This window comes from Phyllobates terribilis, unplaced genomic scaffold, assembly GCF_046119375.1.
Source record: "Phyllobates terribilis strain yellow unplaced genomic scaffold, ASM4611937v1 Scaffold_3__8_contigs__length_932513732, whole genome shotgun sequence".
Taxonomy (NCBI): domain Eukaryota; kingdom Metazoa; phylum Chordata; class Amphibia; order Anura; family Dendrobatidae; genus Phyllobates; species Phyllobates terribilis.
The window spans coordinates 224,192,339-224,208,378 of NW_027362763.1; the positions used below are offsets into that span (position 1 = coordinate 224,192,339).

Here is a 16,040-nt window from a genome sequence, read left to right on the forward strand (position 1 = left end):
TTAACTATTTTGTGTGACATATCTCTCTGATTTAAGGGCATAAAAATGTAAATTTTGACATTGCGAAATTTTCTAAATTTTCGCCAAATTTCCATATTTTTCACAAATAAACGCAAGTGATATCGAATAAATTTTACCACAATCATGAAGTACAATATGTCACGAAAAAACAGTCTCAGAATCAGGGGGATCCATTGAAGAGTTCCAGCGTAATTACCTCATAAAGTGACAGTGGTCAGAATTGTAAAAATTGGCCTGGTCATTAACGTGCAAACCACCTTGGGGGGTTAAGGGGTTAAATGGAAGAAGTTTGATACCACCAGAAGTCTGCCTAGACCTGGCCGTCCAGCCAATCTGAGCAATCGTGGGAGAAGAGCCTTGGTGAGAGACGTAAAGAAGAGCCCCAAGATCACTGTGGCTGAGCTCCAGAGATGCAGTAGGGAGATGGGAGAAAGTTCCACAAAGTCAACTATCACTGCAGCCCTCCACCAGTCGAGCCTTTATGGCAGAGTGGCCCGACAGAAGCCTATCCTCAGTGCAAGACCTATGAAAGCATGCATAGAGTTTGCTGAAAAACACAAGAAGGACTCCCAGACTATGAGAAATAAGATTCTCTGGTCTGATGAGACAAAGATAGAACTTTTTGGTGATAATTCTAAGCGGTATGTGTGGAGAAAAACAGGCACTGCCCATCCCCTGCCCAATACAATCCCAACAGTGAAACATGGTGGTGGCAGCATCATGCTATGGGGGTGTTTTTCAGCTGCACAGACAGGACGACTGGTTGCAATTGAAGGAAACGTGAATGCGACCAAGTACAGAGATATCCTGGATGAAAACCTCTTCCAGAGTGCTCTGGATCTCAGACTTGGCCAAAGGTTCACCTTCCAACAAGACAATGACCCTAAGCACACAGCTAAAATAATAAAGGAGTGGCTTCAGAACAACTCTGTGACCTTTCTTGACTGGCCCAGCCAGAGCCCTGACCTAAACCCAATTGAGCATCTATGGTAAGACCTGAAAATGGCTGTCCACCAACGTTTACCATCCAACCTGACGGAACTGGAGAGGATCTGCAAGGAAGGATGGCAGAGGATCCCCAAATCCAGGTGCGAAAAACTTGTTGCATCATTCCCTAGAAGACTCATGGCTGTACTAGTTCAAAAGGGTGCTTCTACTCAATACTGAGCAAAGGGTCTGAATACTTATGACCATGTGATATTTCAGTTTTTCTTTTTTAATAAATTTGCAAAGATTTCTACATTTCTGTTTTTTTTTCAGTCAAGATGGGGTGCAGAGTGTACTTTAATGAGAAAAAATTTAACTTTTTTAAAATTTACCAAATGGCTGCAATGAAACAAAGAGTGAAAAATTTAAAGGGGTCTGAATACTTTCCGTACCCACTGTAAGACTCTTGTGTGTTGGAGGAAATTTATCTAAATTGGTGCAATAAAAGTGGTGCAGTTACCCATAGCAACCAATCAAAATCATCAATCATCCTAAAACAATCCTTTGGTGGGCTGAATAGGAGGAGTGACCAGCAGGGAGAGAAAGAAGCAGAGGGAAACCATAAAGATCATTCTGAGCTTTCCAGCAAGTCTCTTGACTCACCTCACAGCTGATTCACATCCAGACAGCTCAGCACTGCTGCGTAACCTCTTAGTGAAGGAGCAAATTTTGATCTTAGACACAGGGCCATATTGCTGATCTGACGTGTCACTTTTGTGATAATAATTGTCTGGCGTGCTTCAACAAATCCAAGCTATTCAGAGATTTTTTTAAACCTCTTCTTTAACTTCTTTTAACCACATAACGGTTTCTCAACCCTGAAGTGGTTAAAAGTGATAAAAGACAGAACATGTGCACAGGAAGGTCGTTTTGACATTACTTTGCCTTACGTTCATTTCATGGGGAACTTTTCTGGAGCTTTTTAGAAGTGGATTCCGAGTGGAATACACCTGAAATAAAACAAAATGTGTAAGTAGCCTGGTAAATAACATGTCCCATATGTCTACTTTTCTTTGATATTATTTTTCAAACATCAGTTCATTTTATTAGGATGTTAGAAGGTTTAACATTTTGCAGAAATTTTTCATTTTTTCTTTTTAAAGAAATTTTACATACCGTATATACTAGAGTATCAGCCTACCAGAATATAAGCCAAGGAACCTAATTTTACCACAAAAAAACTGGGAAAACTTATTGACTCAAGTATAAGCCTAGGGTGGGAAATGCAGCAACTACTTGTAAATTTCCCCATCATAGTAAGCATTGCCCCCTCATCGCCAATCCTGGTATGCATTGCCCCCTCATCGCCAATCCTGGTATGCACGGCCCCTCATCGCCAATCCTGGTATACATGGCCCCTCATCACCAATCCTGGTATACATGGCCCCTCATTACCAATCCTGGTATACATGGCCCCTCATCACCAATCCTGGTATACATGGCCCCTCATCACCAATCCTGATATGTAAGGCCCCCCCATCACTGTACACATGAAAAAAATAAACCCTTCTACTCGCCATCCTTCCCTCCTCTCCAGCGCTGCGTCCTTTTCTGCCAGCTGCTGATTTCAGCATTTGAGCAGCGCATGACGTCTCTGCCGTGCGCCCTCAGACGGAGGTGAGCTGCGGGGCTATTCACTCCTCTCCACGCCGAAACTATGGGCGTGGAGAGAAGTGAATATTCATTCTCCTTAATAGCGCACACTATCAGTCGGAGCCACTGGCTCCTGCTGCTGTTCAGTGATCCTGTGTGCCCACTAATAGAATGAATATTCACTCCTCTCCATGCGAAAAGGAGTGAATATTCATGCTCTAATAGCGGGCACACAGGATCGCTGAGCTGCTGCTAGAAGCCGGTTGCTGCGACTAATACTGTGAGTGCTATTAAAGAAAATTAATATTCACTCCTCAATTCCCATGGGCGTGTGAATATTCATTATCTTTAGCGGGCACACATGGTCGCTGCAGCAGCTCCTACTGCCTGTACATCGCTCCTCCGCTGCAACTCCCCCATCCCCCTCACTCACCACCATCTTCCACAGCCGGAATGTAAGTATATACTCGAGTATAAGCTGATAAAAAATGTGCTGAAAAAGTCAGCCTATACACGAGTATATACGGTATGTTATTTTTTATAGTCCAATTCAGTTTTGAATTGACTTTGAGGGGCCAATTATATTGGAAAACATACTGAAGAGATACAATTTTAAATACTGCACTCCTCAAATTATTCTAATCTGCTGCCATGAAACTTGTTAACTACACAAGAATTAAGGCGAAGTGGAATGAAAAAAAAAAAATTACATTTTTTCACACTAAAATATTGCTTTAGCTGCAAATTTTATTTTTCATATTCATGAGGGGTAATAGTAGAAAATGGGCCTCAAATTTTATTACGCAACTTTTCCCATGCATGGTAATGTGGTTAAAAACTGCTGTTAGGGCATGTGACAGGACTCAGAAAGGAAGAAGCACTTTGTGGATTTTGGATCGCAAATTTGACTGGAATGGATTGCGAGCTCGACATCTCATTTGTACAGCCCCTGAGGTGCCAAAACCGCAGAAACCCCCAAAAGCGAACCCATTTTGGTAACTAGAACCCTCAACATATTTAGCTAGTGGTGTGACACTCATTTTGTACCCACAGGGGCTTCACTGAACTTTATAACATTTAGACGTGAAAATTGAAATTATTATTTTTTTCCAGTAAAATGTAGTTTTGGCCACAAATTAGTAATTTTTACAAGTGGGAACAGGAGAAAGTGGACCACATAATTTGTTTTGCAATTTCTTTCAAACGTGGCAGTACCCCATACTTGTTTGCACACAACTGTTGGAGCACACGGTGGGGCTCAGAAGGGAAGAAACGTAATTTGGCTGTTGGAACACAAATTTTGTTTGAATACGTTGTGGGTGCAGTTAGTAGAGCCCCTGAAGACAAGACAGCTCAGGATCGCAGCTGATTCTTTCACGTAAACAGCCTGCGACAATGGGGCTGGAGACCACCAGAACAGCCTGCAACAATGGGGCAGGAGACCACCAGAACAGCCTGAGACAATGGGGCAGGAGACCACCAGAACAGCCTGCAACAATGGGGCTGGAGACCACCAGAACAGCCTGAGACAATGGCGCAGGAGACCACCAGAACAGCCTGAGACAATGGGGCAGGAGACCACCAGAACAGCCTGCGACAATGGGGCTGGAGACCACCAGAACAGCCTGCGACAATGGGGCAGGAGACCACCAGAACAGCCTGCAACAATGGGGCAGGAGACCACCAGAACAGCCTGCGACAATGGGGCAGGAGACCACCAGAACAGCCTGCAACAATGGGGCTGGAGATCTCCAGAACAGCCTGCGACAATGGGGTAGGAGACCAACAGAACAGCGTGTGTCAATGGTGCAGGAGACCACCACAACTGCCTGTGCTTACCGATTGTGATATAACTTTGAATACGTTAGATTCTCGACAACCCATTTTGTGTTATTAATATTTCTATTATTTTGCAATGTATATAAGGACTAAAAAATGTGTTTAAAATTATGATAAATTTCACTCAATTTCGTTCAAGTTTCTCTAATGCCAGCTTCTGCTTAGTCTCCCAGTGAAGTTTGGCTGCTGCCGTTGTGTGTGTGTGTGTGCGTGCCAACAGATGATTGGAAAGGGACTTTGTTATATTAACCCATATCCATGTGATATATGTGTGGGGACAGAAAGCCCCTATGGTTTTTTTGTTCCTTGGTAATTGACATGCTTTGCCACTTACACCCCAGGTACTCCTATTCAGAATTCCCTGAAGGATTTATGGTCCATTCTGTCTTTCTTGAAACTTAAACCGTTCACTGACAGGGAGTGGTGGCACCGTACGATTCAGAGACCAGTCACCACTGGAGATCAAGCTGGATTAAGGTAACAGGCAGCGGTTATTAGACCTCAAATGTGTTTGTTTTATGTTGTGTTATTACAAACTTTATATTTGCTTTCTTTTAAAAAATTTTCAACGATTTTACGAAACAAACAGTACAAATTCCAGCCGGCTCTCTGCCTTCCTTGTTTATTGTGCACAGTCACTTTAGAAAATGCATAATATGTATAGAATTACATAAGGCTTACAGTAATGAGCAGAAAATGACGTATAACATGTTTGCACCCAGGCCCGCCCCACCCCCTCTCATCTACCCTCCAAAGTGCCTGGAACATTTGATAGGCCGTATAGGATGACTAGATCAAATATATCCTGCAGAACAACATTTTCTCCATCAGTGGGGGACACGGGTACCCTGTTATTGCACATCTTAACGCAGTCCTCTAATTCTCTAGATGCCATTCCTGAGGTATCTAACCACAGCGCCACAGTAGAATATGAGAATCTGCTGAGTTTTGTGATGCCAGTTATTAGTACTGTCCTTAACAATAATAGCTATTCGATGTATAAAAGGGGATTTATATTAGAATATGGGTACAAGAAAGGGTGGTAGGAGAGAGTAGTGGAACACGGGAAGTGCCTACCCAGCCTTGTGTGCATCCTTCATATATCAGACACACACAACATAGCCCATAAATTTTCCACCCCTTTCAAACCGCCACATAATGGTACAATCCTATCTGGTCACTGTCTTTCCGGAACATATGTATAACTTTCTCCTGAAGGTGACACTTTAAGGTTCAAAATGGATTAGAGGTTCAAAGGTCATTTACTAAAATTGTTAAAGTTGTCGTTCATCTTCCTGTGAATGGCAACATTGCACCCCAGAAGAGTCTATATGATGGGCCTGAGGTCAACTGTCTCTTCCAAGCACAACAAAGCCATTTACCACCTTGTAGAAGTATTTTTGACAAAGTTTTGAGAGAATCTGTCTATCCCAAACACAGGTGCGCCAACCTTTTGAGATTGGGTGGTGCTAGATGGCTAACAATGGAAAACGCCCCAGGGGTTGAGTACAGGGTTTCCTGTTACTTCCAGATATCCAGCCTTCTGTAGACCATTTATTCCTTTACCACCCGGCTTAGACCTTCTAGTTGACAAGATTTGGAGTAATCCAATGTCAATGATCAGTTTTATTTGACCGCTGCTTTATATTACAGATATTGCCGATGCTGGCTTCCAACACCCACAGTTTCATAAATTTTGCAATGGAGTCTAGTTTTGTGTATGCTCCTTTCTCTAAAAGTAGAAGCCGATATATCTTCTCAATAAGTTCTCATACAGTCGGAGCCTTCTCACCTTCCCAGTGTTGTGCTAACAGCTTCCTTGCCACATAGAGTGTTTATCAGCAGCATGGTCTTCCATATACCCCAGGTTACATGGGTGCTGAGAGAGAAATATTTACAGAAGAAACATTGTTAATTATATCTGTTGTCTTCCAAAACCTTCCCAGATCCGGGCAGGTTACTCCTCATGTGTAGCAGATCCGTGGGTTGTGATTTACTTCCAGGATACGGAGTCACCCCTCAGCCCTGTATCACACAGGGACTCAGTGCTTTCCCACAGAGGAGCAGATACAGATGTGACAATCTGGGTGTCACTCAATCAACGTTGAGGACACAGAATTTCTCTCCATTATTCAATAGGGCCTATATTCCCTCCCCATTTTTCTTCGAACTGGGTATTTTGATATCACTAATGCTATCAATGAGTGGTTTGCATTTGGGGGGCCCCTGCTGAATTGCTTGCCAGCAATGCGGTGTATTATTTAATTCAGGGGTAGTCCACCAGTCTCGTCCAGTGACTGTGCATAATAAGCATGTTGGTGTGCAGCAATTCATATTCATCCTGCAACTGTATGCCCTGCTCTCCTTATGTTTTATTGTTTCCAAACGTCAAGGCTTTCTAGATGAAATAGGTTAGAAAGCCACATTGTATCCCTCAAGAAGTGTACTATGTAATTCCATTTATCTCCTGAAGTTCTCTCACTTTCCACCAAATGTTATTGATCAAGATAAGTTTGCTCATTCTGTACGGTGTGATTCTTAAGTTATGGGCTGGCCATAATTTTCAGAGAACATCAAGATATAGTTGGTTTCTGATAAGGGGCTGTTGAGGAAAAATAAGCTCTTTCTGCCGACAACACGCTGCTTTTCTTGGCAAACGCCTCCTCTATCTTACCAATCTCTGTTACTAAATTGGACGATATTAAGGTTGACCATTAATTGGTCTAAATCCAAATTAACTCCTGTGGATAATAGACAAAATAAAGTAAACTACGAAAGTCCAACTATCTAGGTGTTAGAGGAAACCTGTCCTGTCCAAGAACACTTTATCTGACTTCAAATCCCACCAAATATAACATGCAAGGAGGTTGTATGTTCTCCCCGTGTTAGTGTGGGTTTCCTCCGGGTTCTCCGGTTTTGGAGCAGTTAGTGATTAAACCTCAATGCTGCAAAGCAACAGCATTAACCACTGAGCCACTGACCTGCCCAAATAAGCCACACAATTCTCTGCTTTTGGTCTCTCAGAGGCACTTTTACCAGATAAACACTATTTTCAAAGAACTTCCATGGAACAGGCGTCCACCTCGCTGAGAGGAAAAGATGATGGGGGTTTGGCGGTGCCAAATCCCTGTTGTATTTTCTGGTGGTGCAGATGCAGTGTATCTGTGGATGGGAGGACAAAAGAGGAGGGGGAGCCCAGCATTTACTACTATAATAGCCACTTGGTGCATACAGTCTCTGCAAAGCATTGGAAGCCTAGTATGAAGCCGGATCAGCTCCTGAGCCCGCTTCAAACATTCCTTATCAACCTAAGGAAAATGTATGTCACAGGTCATTAAGGGGTTAATACAGATCATGACATGAAAGAAAATTGCCATTTGGATAAATACATTTATCACAAAAAACTAATTATCCAATTTAAACAATTGGTCATTCTCTGATGATATTATATATTAAAATGTTGGCTCTGAGGACCGGGGCTGCATTCAAACATACACTGTCTGATACCTCAGAGACTCCCCCAAATATTGTCTTCTGGGCTTTTTGTCTTTTCACTTGTGGAGATTGGGAAATTGTTCTCAGTATAGTCATTCTTGTCCTGTTACCTGGCAAAGGTGTGTAATCTATTGCTGGATGAGTTATTCTTTCCCATATTATTAATTTATTATGCCCTCATATTTCGCAGCGCTTTAAAGATATTGTCATCACTGTCCCCATTGGGGCTCACAATCTAGATTCCCTGTCAGTATGTCTTTGGAATGTGGGAGGAAACCGGAGAACCCAGAGGAAACCCACACAAACATGGGGAGAACATACAAATTCCTTGCAGATATTGTCCTTGGTGAGATTTGAACTCAGGTCCCCAGCGCTGCAAATATACATTGATAACCACTGAGCCACTGTACTGGCAACTGTCCTGTACTACCTGCACAAGTAAGGGGCCTTTCTTTCTTTCTTTCTTCTTTCTTGGAAGACATTGTACCAAGGCCAACTTCTACAAGGGATGTTTAGGAAGTAAACTTGCCGACTGGTCACTTATACTCTGATGTTAGTTTTTCATGTTTAAGCTAAATTCATTAATGTCATATCGGTTGGATTTATGTTGTTTTTTTTTTTTTCTTCAGACGCCTTCAAGCACTCATTAAAAGCACCACTCTGAGAAGGATAAAAACAACTAAAGTCAAAGGGAAACCTGTGCTTGAATTACCAGAGCGCAAAGTTTATGTCCAATATATCAAATTATCTGCTGAAGAGCGGAAACTATATGAATCTATGAAAAATGAAGTAAAAGCTGTTATTGGAAGGTAATGTGTAATGTTGTCATTTTGATCCATGTGGATACAATAGTAGAAGCCCCCCACCCCTTTGGAGTCCAGTCTGTTGGTCACAACAGGGGGTATCTGTAAGGCCGGAAGTCACATTGGCTTATAACATCGGATGCGATATGCTAATGACACTCGGCTGCTGCGAACGTGAGCCGAGTGTCAGTGCTCTGAGCTCCTATCCTCTCGCATGAGAGAAACGCAGCACAGGTGTGGAGGAAACTGATAAATTAATTTCTCCATCTCCTCCATTGTCGGCGTCCATGGGAATCGCACTGCCTTCGGTTGTTCTCCGAGTGCAGTCCGATGTTTCAAACGCACCCATAGACTTGTATGGGTGCGTGCGATCCGATTCTCTGATGCAATCACAGCATGCTGTGACTGTTTTCACATGCCGAATCAGCTTGAGAAAATAATCGTAAATGTGAGCTGCCCCATAGAATAACACTGGACCAAGTGCAATCTGATTTTTTATCGGATTGCACTCTTCCGATTTCATCGCAAGTGTGAGTGAACTCTAAGGCTGCTTGCCCATGGTGCGGATTTAATGTGTTTCCGCGCCTGCATTTCCGCCGCGAAAACACCTTAAAAACGCATGTTAAGTTGTCTGCCATGTTTCCCAATGATAATCCGCATGTGCTGTGCACATGCCGCGGAATTTTCCGCTGCGGATTATCATTGCGGAAAAATCCGCAGCACGTCCATTAATTTGGCGGAATTGCGGCGAAATTGCCGCCATTGAACTGCATGACATCCGCATGCATACAAGTATGCATGCAGATGTTATGCGATTCAATGCGCGGACGGTACCCGGGTTTGGAGAAGAAGAGACTCTCCTCCAGACCCGGGTACCATAGTACCTGTAGTTAAAAAAAGAATTAAAATAAAAAAAATGTATAAGCTTCTGATGGCCCCCGGTCTCCTCAGCGATGCGTCCTGGCTCCCCAGCGATTTGCGATGGTGTAAAAGGACCTTCCATTACGTCATTTAGTCATGTGGTTGTCACGCGACCGCTGACGTCGGCGGTCGCGTGACCTGTCACATGACTAAATGACATCACGGCTGGTCCTTTTACACCATCACGAGCTGCTGAGGAGACCGGGGGCCATCAGAAGGTGAATATCATGTTTTTTTTATTTTTAACATTTTAATTCTTTTTTTTTTTTCTATCGATGCTGCATTTAAAGCAGCAGATGGTCACACAATATAAATCCATACCGGTTGCATGGATTTATATTGTGTGACAAAGTTGTCAAGCACTTTTCCAAGTGATGCTCAAAATCGCTTGGAAAAGCGCTTGACAAAACGCATGGGGAAATACATGTTAAAAACGCTTGACAAACTCTTCTACCTGGCTGAAAAACCGCATGTAAAATCCGCATGTGTTTTTTCTGCCAGTGAGATGCAGAAACGCTCAGGAAAACTCCCGAGCATTTCTGCATTGTGGGCACATAGCCTAAATAGCATCTCTGCTTCTGATGTGTTCAGTGTCTGAGGCTGATGGGTGTAGCCGAATACAGCGCTTGGCCACCTGTCAGTCCAATAGACATAAATGGAGCAGCAATGGTCATGCACCACTATGACACTGCATTGATGAGAGCCATCTTCTGGATTAGTACCGTACTTTCCTGTATCAAACAAAAATAAATAATAACAAAAAATAGTTTTGCAGTTTGTGACTGGCTTATCTCATGGCAAGCCAATTTACCTAGATGGATGAAATAAAAAAAAATACATATTTAAAAAGGTACTATTCTCAAGTTTGAAAGCTATCTCCTTTTCCATGGGAGAGGGAATAACTTCCCAATCTCTGTAACCCCGACTGATCCAGAAAACTGGGGCTTTGAAGAGTCCTGTGTAAATGAAGTGGAGATCGATCATGTCCACTGTCGCTCCATTCATTATTAATGAGAGTGCCGGGCCGAGGTCAGCACTTGACTGTCTCCAGCAGTCCAATTAAGAATAAATGGCGCAGCAGTTCGCATAATCAACTTTTTCAGGGGAGCGGGAAGTTCTCACCTATACCATCTATAAGGAGTAACTTCCAAACGTGAGAATACTGCTTTCAAGTTAACTTAGTATACCGATTTATTTCCTTTATATTGTATTTAATACCACGTTCACGTCATGTTTCTGCGTCTTGTCATCCAGGCACTTTCAGGAAGGAACCACCCTGACACATTTCGCAGAAGTGCTAGTTGTGCTGTTGCGGTTAAGACAGGTTTGCTGTCATCCACATCTTGTCTCAGGCGAATTCTCTTCCATTTCTCCTGCAGGTGAGAAAAAGATTATGATTGTATCTACAATGTTAATCCGCAGATAGAAAATATAAATATCGAATCACCTGTAGTTGATATTTAATGGCTAAGGGCCAGGTTGGAGGCATGCATCGGTACGATCTGTCCACATAAGCCTCAGGTGTGTGCCATTCTATAGCCATAACATGGCTTTTCTTTTTGCATCAGTTGAGCAACTGCAGGCCTATAAATGTTTGATATATGTGCTGGAAATATTTGGATGGCAAATGGACACAGCCATTATCTTTTAAGTTAGGCTCAATCTCACTGTTTTTGTATATGGCAAGCGTTCAGGACTGCTATATACACAATGGCAGATGAAGACGCACATCTTTACACAAGAGCAGACCACCGTGTAAGGCGAAAATGCTGACCATCCTTATCTGTGAACTACAGTCCTCTCATATTCATCATTTGCCTTGTGTACTGCACTATTCCCATGTCTGAGCATGTGTACATATGTGACTCTTCAGATTTTGTGTTATGCTATGTCTGATGAAGAGATCTAAGTAGTCCGTATCAAAAGCTTGCCACTAGTTATCATCTGTTCAGTTTGCTATTGTAAGGAATTGGCTACAAGCCTCTAGGCTATGAAAAAATGACTGTGTCCTTAAAGAAACTCTCCTACAAAATGTTTTTTTTGTCTAAATATATATGTAGAGCAGTGAAAAAGCTGTAATATACTCCCCGATCGCAGTCTTCCCCATTTTCCAGCACTGCTCAAGTCCTCTTTTGGGTCACGTGACTTCTGTTCCAACTATCCGGCTCACCCTATGCTCTGTGTGTGAGCTGCAAGTTTCTTTTACAATATGGAGACTCATTCTGACGCTCCATAGACTTACATTGTAAAAGACACTTCCGGGTCACACAGAGCGCAGCGTGATCCAGAAAGTCGGAACTTCAGTCACATAACCCAGAAGAGGATCCGAGCGGCCTAGAAACCGGGGAAAGACTGCGATCGGTGCGTACATTGCCATACTTACACTACATTACATACACATTTACACAGATTTAAGCAAAAAAAAAGTTTTGCAGGCGTGCTTCTGTAAGATCCAAAATGTCCTTTTAATATCATGTTCTTTGACCCCTCTATGACCCTTGCCCTGTTCCCTAGAGTGCCCACTGCTGTGTCCACTGTAGGAGAGCACTCAGCAGCACTCCATAACTAAGGCGCTAGTTTAATAGTCTGAGACAGACTGCACTTGCCCGTGAGCGTTAATGTATTTACACAGGTCGCCACACTCCACCCTCCACTCTTCCCAAAAGATGCAATAAAAAGCAACTGAAACGTCATATGTGCCCCCAAATGGTAACAATTTAAAAGCTAGAACTCGGTGCACAAAGTAAAAACATCCTCACATCGCAGAAAAGTTATGGGTCTTGGCAATACAAATAATCTTTTTTGTTATAAAGTTCTGATTTTTTTTTTATTTTAAACTACTAAAATATTTAAAAAAAATCTTATGAGCTTGGTATCACTTTACTCCTACTGGCCTAGAGAATCGTGCTGCCAGGTAATTTTTACTTTTCAGTGACAGCTGTGAAAAGAAACACCAAAAAACAATGGCAATTCTTTTTTATTGTTTGTTCCAACACTCCTCCCCCCATTTCACCCTACCTAAAGTTTTCAGTTTTTCTGTATATTACGGTATATGATAAAATGAATGGTGTCGTTTAAAATTACAACATGTCTCAAAAAAAAAAAAAAAGTCCTCATATTGCTATGTCGATGGGAAAAAAATGTTATGGCTTTTGAAAGAACAGGAGGAAAAAAATGACAAGCGCTAATGTGAAAAAGTATTAGGGAAGTTTTTGTTCCATTTACTTCATTTATATAATTAGCGTTCATTTCGGCTGCAGTTGTACAGTTTTGTAGATGTGAGTAGTATGAGGGCTGTTCTTCTTTGGGCTAAACAGTGTTGACAACAGTCACATTTTTACTAAAATATGTATGTCTTTTCTATTCCATAGCAAGCTCCACCGCAGAAGAGTTACGGGAGAAGCTTATCCATAAGATAAAGCTGGTACTGAATTCTGGGTCGGATGAAGAATGTGCAATATGTTTGGACTCTCTGAACATCCCGGTTATCACTCGCTGCGCCCATGTATTCTGTAAGCCCTGCATCTGTCAGGTTATCCACAGTGAAAAAGTAAGTTAATGTTGTTAACCACAAGGGAGACATTTGCCTGTTCTCTGGTTATTTGTTTATAGCACTGGTCCCCAATCTTTGATACCTGGAGAACTACATTAAACTCTGAGACATGAGTGTTAGCCATATGCACCTGCCCTCACCAGTAGTGACACTCAGAGTCCCAAATTACTGCTATAACAGCCGAACTCCCAGCAAGATATTTTGCCGCCCTCTCTTATAGGCAGTATACTTACGTCAAGGGATTTCAACTTTATCTCCATTCGATATTCTCGCATCAAGCACACACCACACTATTGCATCCAGTTTTAAACACTCCTCTAACTAGCAGTATCATCCTTCCTCCAGCTTACCATATTTATCCCCCCCCCTCCATTTGTCCTGTGTTAGAATATGGGCATCCAGATCTTCTGTTCTGTGCAGGGCTACTCAAAAAAGTCACGATATGGAGACCTCTTCAGAGCTGTTCGCTAGACCTGGTGCTAATGCACCGAGCTGGCAGACGGCAACAAACCACACATCATGGATTTCCGAGCCACAGGTTGGAGACCGCTGTTGTATAAAGTACATTTTATGGCTGCAGAAAAAGCTAATATTGTTAACTCTGTTCTCCACCCCAGCCAAACGCCAAATGCCCCCTCTGCAGAGGTGAGATACGTCTGGAACACTTACTGGAGTGTCCTGAGGAAGAGTCGGACTCCAGCACAAAAAAGAATCAAAAGTGGATGTCAAGTTCAAAAGTAAGAAACATAATATATATACTGTATGTTCCTGCCTGAGAATACAGACATTTTGATATTTCAACATTAGTTTCCAGCAAAAGGACTAAATATTGAATCAAACGTAATAATGTGTCTTGTAAGATGTTCAAAGACATAAAGGCATATTTTCTAGTAGTTCTCAAAGACAGACCAGCATTTATAACTAAACAGCCTCTCTTTATTTTAATCCTTTGAAATTGAAGAAACAACCAGACAGGAGGATTCCCTTGCCTGTTTTCAGGTGGTGATTACACCCTTGAGCCTAGTTCAGATGTCTGTTTTTCACATATAGAACACGTGGCCATTAGACTCTATGGAACTGTTCACATGTCGATGTGTTTTTTTTTTTCCAGAATGTGGGTCTGCAGAAAAATTCCCTAGACGTGTGTTTTATCAAAATTGCCCATGCAAACCTATAAAAATCACTGACAGCCCACACGTGCCATATGTGTGCTCTGTTATTAAATATTGTAATGTAGGTAGTTGAAGCTTTGCAGTTAATTTTTTCATATGACAAAATCACTGCTTAAACTGATGGTAAAAACTAAAACACGTACAAAACAGTGATGAAAATCTGATCCCAAACATTGATGATGAAAATCGTACCTTTATTATGCATACGTGAAAAATCACTGACGTCCGAATGAGGCCTTAGTGATGGCTATGACTACGGGCTGGATAGAAGCTGGACTTTCTCTCTGATCTATTCTACGTATCAGCAGAGCCCGCCGTCTTTGTGCATACACTTAATTGCTGCAGGGAAGCTGGAGTATTGCTTATTCTTCCATATTATATTAGTAGTTTATTCTGGGCAGATAATTCACCATTATTTCACATTAATGCGGAGTTTAATGTACTTTACTGTATGTGCTTAATATTTCAGGTAGATGCTCTTATAGCTGCATTGGTAGAACAGAGAACTAAAGATCCTTGTGTGAAGAGTATCGTCGTTTCACAGTTCACTTCATACTTATCTTTGATAGAAACGGCTCTTAGGTAAGACTGCTATATTAAGTTGTCAAAAAAGTTGTATCGCAATGTCCTATATAGCTCATATTACAAAGAGGGCAGTTACCTTATATACCAGTCTGCTGTTCAGTTTATGAAAGTAGAATTTATTGTGTTAATCGTTTCCTTATCAGAGCTTTAGCAATTATGTAGGGATTCATTTCTTACCTTACAATCTTTTCACATGCTTAAAGGAGCACTCACTTTAAAATGGTTATAGCCTAAACCTGAGTGACTGTAAATGTAGTGTGGTGTTTTGCTTTAGTTCCTTGTACTTTGTACATACAGGCGCGCGGCGCGGCTCCCTTTTTTGTGCTGGGTATCTTGTCTATTTAGCTCTATTCCGGCAGGTGTGAAACAGTCAGGTCTAGGTTTTGCTCTGATATACTAGTGTTAGGGTCCATCCTGATTGAGTACAGCTTGTCGCGGTGGGATGGCTTTTACAATTATTTGATCAAAATAGTGTTAATTAAGCACCCTATGTTACTTGCATGTACTATTACTGTTCATTTACTGCAGGGTATTTGCTCATTGTTTTTATCCTAGGTTATGTTTGTCAATGGCCACAGTGTGACTGTGCACTTATACCAACTGGTGTACTGGCTAATTTCATCAGTTTTGTTGTAGTGTAAGTGTATTTATATGGTCACCGGTTGCTTTCTTCTCTAGTGTCCAGTGCTACACCAAACCTTTTTGGAGTCATGTGACTCTCCCGGTTGTACTGTGCTCTGTGTGAACGGGAAGTGGCTTTTACAGTGTAAGTCTAGGGAACTCCAGAACGAAGCTCCATAGACTTACAATAGGAAGGTCGATCAGTCGGCCGTATGTTCTCTCGTGAGAGAATCGGGTCTAGTATGCTAGTCATATTCAGCTTAAACTGTGTCGGAGTTTGAGCCAAGTGTAATCTGATTCTCTCGCATGAGAGAATCGCAGCACAGGTGCCTGCAAGACTTAATTTCTCCATTGTCTCTGTCCCTGTAAATTGCCGTATACACTGATGCCCACAGATGAGCCTGCATGTACACTGAGACAGGTGGCCTTTAGATAAAGGCATTCTTGCCA

The 16,040-nt window shown here is 42.1% G+C and overlaps 1 protein-coding gene across 1 annotated transcript in view; it reads left to right on the forward strand.

The window, feature by feature from the left end:
- The window catches only part of HLTF (helicase like transcription factor), a 103,844-nt gene that overhangs the window by 73,635 nt on the left and 14,169 nt on the right, over positions 1-16,040 (forward strand). The window contains exons 16-21 of the mRNA XM_073674646.1: positions 4,782-4,917; positions 8,565-8,744; positions 10,914-11,038; positions 13,031-13,209; positions 13,830-13,949; positions 14,854-14,966. Coding sequence (XP_073530747.1) covers positions 4,782-4,917; positions 8,565-8,744; positions 10,914-11,038; positions 13,031-13,209; positions 13,830-13,949; positions 14,854-14,966 — 853 coding nt within the window. The remainder of the gene's footprint in view (positions 1-4,781; positions 4,918-8,564; positions 8,745-10,913; positions 11,039-13,030; positions 13,210-13,829; positions 13,950-14,853; positions 14,967-16,040) is intronic.